This window comes from Neospora caninum, chromosome III (assembly GCF_000208865.1).
Source record: "Neospora caninum Liverpool complete genome, chromosome III".
Taxonomy (NCBI): Eukaryota; Apicomplexa; class Conoidasida; order Eucoccidiorida; family Sarcocystidae; genus Neospora; species Neospora caninum.
The window spans coordinates 138,610-144,609 of NC_018388.1; the positions used below are offsets into that span (position 1 = coordinate 138,610).

Consider the following 6,000-nt stretch of genomic DNA (forward strand, 5'->3'; position numbering starts at 1 on the left):
CCTTTCTCTCTCTTTCTCTCACTTTTTCTCTCACTTTCTTTCGCTCTTTCTTCTCTCTTTCCTTCTCTCTTTCGCTTCCTTTCCACGTTTCCTGCTACCTCTCTAATCGTGCGTCTGGACAGGCGGGAGAGGAAAAACGAAGAGGCTGAGAACAGCTTGTGTCGCCCTCTCACCTCGCCGGAAGCAGAGATGTTTTCTTGTAACAGCGCCGTGGTACGTCGCCCTCTCTCCTCCTCTCTCTCGCATTCCTCTGAAAATTCTTCCGTTTAACCCTCGTTGCACTGAGAGACTGGAGGCCGACACCCCCGGAGTCGCCGGACTCGTCAGGGAGACTCTCACGCGCCTGCCGTCGTCAGGACAGGAAACACAGCGCGACGCGCTCTGCGCTCTTCTTTCTTGCCTCCACACAGAAATAATACGTTCAAGGTGCTAAAGCAGTCGAACCTTGCCCAACAGGAGACAGAGATAAGAAAAAAAAACACAGGGGGACGGCGAACCGCTGCTTGAGAGACACACTGGGGACAGCGGTGAGAAAATTCACTTCCGCATTGAGAGACAGGAGCCTCGTGCGCTTCACATACTTTCAGATCTTTGCGTGCAAATGCCTGTACACTTGTCTCTGGAAACGAGATTTCACAGATGTGTGTGGACGAAGGGCGCTTCTCGCCTGTAAATCCCTATATATATATATATCTGGATAGGTACATACGGATATATATCTATATATGTAAATGCATATATCCGTGCACATATTTTTATATCTGTGTATTGACATGCACATCTTTATACCGCCCGTCTATATATGTATATATGCAAGTATATATATCTTGATACGTAAGTGTATGTCTCTGTGCTTGACGGATTGGGAGGCGTGATATTTCGGATCTTCTCGCGGGAGAAGCGTTGCATCTGCTGAGAGGAAAAAGATGCAAGTTGAAGTTTCCGCACTCTCTGGTGGCCCGTGCGAGTATCTGTCTCTCCACTCCAAGCGGAGTCTGTACACTCCGGTGAACTTGGGAACCACACGATGAAAATCATCCCAATCCCAACGCAAAGAAAAACTGGCACGCGGCAGCACAAAACGGGTTGAGCTTTTTCTTTTCGAGACGAAGTCGGAAGCGAAGAAATGGGTTCTAAGGACACACACATACATCCACCGATTTCCCAGAGCGAAGTCCTTGGATTGTTTCTCAAGATGCTACAGATGTGTAGTTTTTTGCGAGTTTGCTTTCGAGTTTCCTTTGCCGCTCTAGCCGCGAACAACAACTTTTTCGTCTGAGAAACGGATGATGGGTTTTGTGCCGCCGGGCTGAGTCGCGACTTCTCCCGCTCCGCGAAGCAAGTCGAAAGGTCGCTGAAAACCCTCACAAGAACGAGACGGCTCTTCAGAGGTGCCTACCAACAGAAGAGATTCTCTCTGTGTGCAAAGCCTTCCTTCGGAAACAGGGATTTGCTGTCACGTCCCCCATCTCTGAACATTTTACACGAGACTTACAGAAGAGCCGGTGTAGCTAAGCAGCGCGCGACGAAACAGCTCTTCCCTCTTTTCTATTCTCCTGCCTTTGTTATTTTCGTCCTCGTAAACCGTCAAGTGATGCAAACCATCCACGTTCCAATCCTCGTGCGAAAGACAGGAGGCAGTCGCCGTCTCTCGCGCGCTGTGACGGCACGCAGAGAGAGAAAGAGAGGGGAATTGGACAGAGAAAGACTAGAAAAGAGGCGAGAGAGTGAGGAAAGGGAGATAAGGCAAAAGGAGAGAGGGAGAAGAGGCAAGGAGAGTAAGAGGAAGAGAGGAGGGAGGAACTGGAGAGAGAAAGGAACAGAAGAGAGAGAGGAGGGAGAGAAGACAAGGGGAGAGAGAGGAGGGAGAGAAGACAAGGGGAGAGAGAGGAGGGAGAGAAGACAAGGGGAGAGAGAGGAGGGAGAGAAGACAAGGGGAGAGAGAGGAGGGAGAGAAGACAAGGGGAGAGAGAGGAGGGAGAGAAGACAAGGGGAGAGAGAGGAGGGAGAGAAGACAAGGGGAGAGAGAGGAGGGAGAGAAGACAAGGGGAGAGAGAGGAGGGAGAGAAGACAAGGGGAGAGAGAGGAGGGAGAGAAGACAAGGGGAGAGAGATAAGGCAAAAGGAGAGAGGGAGAAGAGGCAAGGAGAGTAAGAGGAAGAGAGGAGGGAGGAACTGGAGAGAGAAAGGAACAGAAGAGAGAGAGGAGGGAGAGAAGACAAGGGGAGAGAGAGGAGGGAGAGAAGACAAGGGGAGAGAGAGAAGGCAAGAGGAGAGAGAGATAAGGAGAGAGGCTAAAAGGAGAGGAAGACAGACAGACATTCAGGAGACGGACGAGAAAGACCGTCATTGACAGGGGGAGAGGAAAAAGAGAAGAACTGGTGACTCTCTGTTTGTCGCAGCCAGACTGGGAGTTTGCAAGTGTGCCATGCGCTCGCCTTATATAGAGGGAATCAAATCGACATGCGCGTTTCCTTTTTTTCTCTAGAAAAGAGGGCTTTTTGCACTGCCGTGAAGATGCATTTTCTTTTCTCTTCTCCCTTTGCTTTCGCGAAAAAGCGTTTTTGCGTCGAGGTGCGAGTCCGTGGTTTTTTTTTGTCTTGAATCTCCGGCGGAGACCCGACCTCTTGCGGCGTCGAAGAGACACACGGTCGGGAAGACAGAACGCCTGTCTCCCCGTCGTGTTCTCTCTTCCTTTTTCTCCCCTTGTTCTCTCTTCTTTTTTCTCTTCTTTCTCCCTCTTCTTGTCGCTCGCTTCTCTCCCCGTTTTTTCTTTCCCGGTCAGCAGTGGAACTTCTCTCTTTGTTCTTTTCTCTTTCCCCCGTCGTTTCTCTGTTACTTTGTTTCTCCCCGCGTGGTCTCTCTCCTGCTTCGTCCCCCCGATTTCTCAATCATGTTCGCACGCCGCGGGGGAGGCGACGGCGCCGTCTTCAACGCGCTCGCGGCTGCGGCTGCAGCCTCGGTTGCGCGCACGACTTCCCCTCGCCCCCACGCTTCCACGTCTTCTGGCGTCTCGGGAGGCCGAGAGAAAGGCCGGAGTCGCGAGGAGAGGAGTTTGGAGAGAGAGTTTGGCGACGGGCGGGAGGAGCGGAAGCGCCCCGGCGAGGACTGTCTGCCTCATCGCCGGCGGTACAGGGAGGGCCGGGAGGTGTACGACGAGGATCGAGAGGATTTTGCCCACAGCGAGCGCAGTCTGCGCCACAGACGCGGCGGGCGCGAGCGAGATGCCGACTACGCGTGCGCGTCGGAGACGGACGATCCGGAGAGACGCGGCGATCGCGAGGACTCGCGGAGGGCGAGACACCGCGCGCATGAGGGCGAGGGTAGCAGATACTGCTACTACGACGACGGCGAGCCAGACCGAGACAGAGAATCGTTCAAAGACGACAAAGCGAGGAAGGGGAGACGCCACCGAGACAGCTACTTTGAGAGCCGGAACTGCGAGACCGAGAGAGACCGGGGATCTGAGAGAAGACGCGAAGAGAGCGGCAGCGGCCACGCCGACGAGGAGCCCCTCTACCGCCGGCGACACGACCGCGAAAAAACGAGACGAGACGAAGACGACAGTCGCACGTGGAGGTACTCTCCCCACAGTTCCCGGCATCCGCTCTCGCCACGGCCAGACGGCAGAGAGAAAGAGACAGACCGAGAGAGGGAAAGAGAAGACAGAGACGGAGACAGATACAGGGAACGGAACAGAGGGGGAGAACGAAGCAGAGGGGGAGAACGAAGCAGAGGGGGAGAACGAGACAGAGGAGGAGAACGAAACAGAGGAGGAGAACGAGACAGAGGAGGAGAACGAGACAGAGGAGGAGAACGAGACAGAGGAGGAGAACGAGACAGAGGCGGAGAACGAGACAGAGGGGTAGAACGAGAAAGGGGAGAAAGGGACGAAAGGGGAGAAAGGGACGAAAGGGGAGAAAGGGACGAAAGGGGAGACAGGGGAGAGAAAGAGGGCGAGAGAGGGGAGATCGTCAGAGAGTTGGAGAGAGATGAAGTCGAGAGGCAGAGACGCCGGGGAGACGAACCCGAGCGTTCGATGTCGAAGGTGGTTCGCGAGACGCCACAGTCGGAGAAAGAGAGTGAATGGAGACGAGAGAAGAGTGCCTTAGCGTCGTCGCCTTCGTCGGGTGGGCATTGGTGGGAGCGCAGCAGCGGAGGCAGCCGAGAGAACGCGAGAGGCCGCCGAGGACGGGGGGGAAGAGGCTGGGAGCGGAACGAGCGAAGAGGCCGGACTCGAGGAGGAGACACTCGGCGACGAAGGCCTGGCGGACCCTGGAGCTGAGCCGGAGGGCGGCGGAGACAGCGACAGGCGCGCTGACGAGAAGCTGGAGAATTCGACAGGTGCTCCGCATGCACGTGGACGGAACTGGCGAGGAGGCGCACGAGGCGGGCTGAACGAGGGCGGCCATCCCGGCTACCCCCCCGCAGAAGCCGCAAAGCGAAGAAGAGAGCCGCGCAGCAGACAGCCGAAAAGGTCCCAACAGAGGATCGGGAAGGAAGGAAATGTAGGCCGAAACGAAAAGATCTAAGAGAAAGAGACCCAGAATCTCTTATTCTCCTCTGTCTCTCCCTTAATCTCACCTTTCATGCATATCTTCTCCCGTGTCTCTCCCGTAATCTCACCCTTCATTCATATCTTCTCCTGTGTCTCTCCCGTAATCTCACCCTTCATGCATATCTTCTCCTGTGTCTCTCCCTTAATCTCACCCTTCATTCATATCTTCTCCTGTGTCTCTCCCGTAATCTCACCCTTCATGCATATCTTCTCCTGTGTCTCTCCCGTAATCTCACCCTTCATGCATATCTTCTCCTGTGTCTCTCCCTTAATCTCACCCTTCATGCATATCTTCTCCTGTGTCTCTCCCTTAATCTCACCCTTCATGCATATCTTCTCGTGTATCTCGCTCGTAATCTCACCCTTCATGCATATCTTCTCGTGTATCTCGCTCGTAATCTCACCCTTCATGCATATCTTCTCGTGTATCTCGCTCGTAATCTCACCCTTCATGCATATCTTCTCGTGTATCTCGCTCGTAATCTCACCCTTCATGCATATCTTCTCGTGTATCTCGCTCGTAATCTCCCTTCATGCTTTTCTCTCCTTCTCTATCTCTCTCTGACTCTCCCTGTTTCCGTCTCTCGCTTTTCTGTGGCTCTCGGTCCACCGCGTCTCTCGTTTTTAACTTTCTCTCCCCTTTTTTCTCTCCTCTTTAGCGCGGGACAGGTGTTTTTTTCGCGTTTTGCAGGACGCGGCCGAAGGTGCGCCTTCCGGCGAGAAAACGACAGACACTCTGCCCTGGTGGGAGAAACTGGCGTTGCAGCGGCGAGGCCGCGGCGGCGTGCGTGGCCGCGGAGCCTTCCGAGGCGGCTACCGGGGCGGGCCCCACCTCGTGCCTGGCGGTCTCCCCGCGGAGGTAGGAAGAAAGAATCTACACCGCACACAGAACTCCACACGCGGATGCTTATCCAAAATTGTCCATGACATGTTTCGTCTAAAACATTACACGTGCTTATATATATATATATGTGTGTGAGTCGATTCTTCTGGTCTGGGAATGTCCATTCCCCGGGTTGTCCCGGTGAAAAGGTGTGGACGTATTCACACGGTTTTCTGTCTTTTCTCTCGCTCTTTCTTATTCTCCTCTCGCTCTTTCTTCTCTCGTTTTCTTTTCAGGGAACCTGCGGAGCGCCCGGCGTGCGCAGAGGCCCTCTCGGCGCGCCGTTGCCACCCCGCGAGGGCCTTCCGGGACCGGGCTCTTTTCCAGGTAATTTCGCAGGACAGAGAGGGGCTAGCTAGACTGTACCGTTTTGAACTGAAAACGGTGAAATGGGGAACAGTTTTTTCCCTTTTTTTTCTCTTCAGCGCCCGGAAGCGAGACTGGAGAAGGCCCTCCGCCACAGGTACGTCGCTGTCGAGTCTTCTCGCAACACGAGAACGAAAGCGAACAACCGTGACTCCGTCGCTTTGCACCCAGTTCTTTAGCAGAACGACGCATGC

General features: G+C 54.4%; 1 protein-coding gene across 1 annotated transcript; it reads left to right on the forward strand.

Annotated features, from left to right (window-relative positions):
- Nucleotides 1–2,892: 2,892 nt before the first annotated feature.
- On the forward strand, nt 2,893–4,531 carry NCLIV_007050 (hypothetical protein; the record flags this gene model as incomplete). Its single annotated transcript, XM_003880216.1, has 2 exons — nt 2,893–3,578; nt 4,147–4,531. The coding sequence occupies 2 exons, from the start codon at nt 2,893–2,895 to the stop codon at nt 4,529–4,531; spliced, it is 1,071 nt and encodes a 356-aa protein (XP_003880265.1).
- Nucleotides 4,532–6,000: the final 1,469 nt, after the last annotated feature.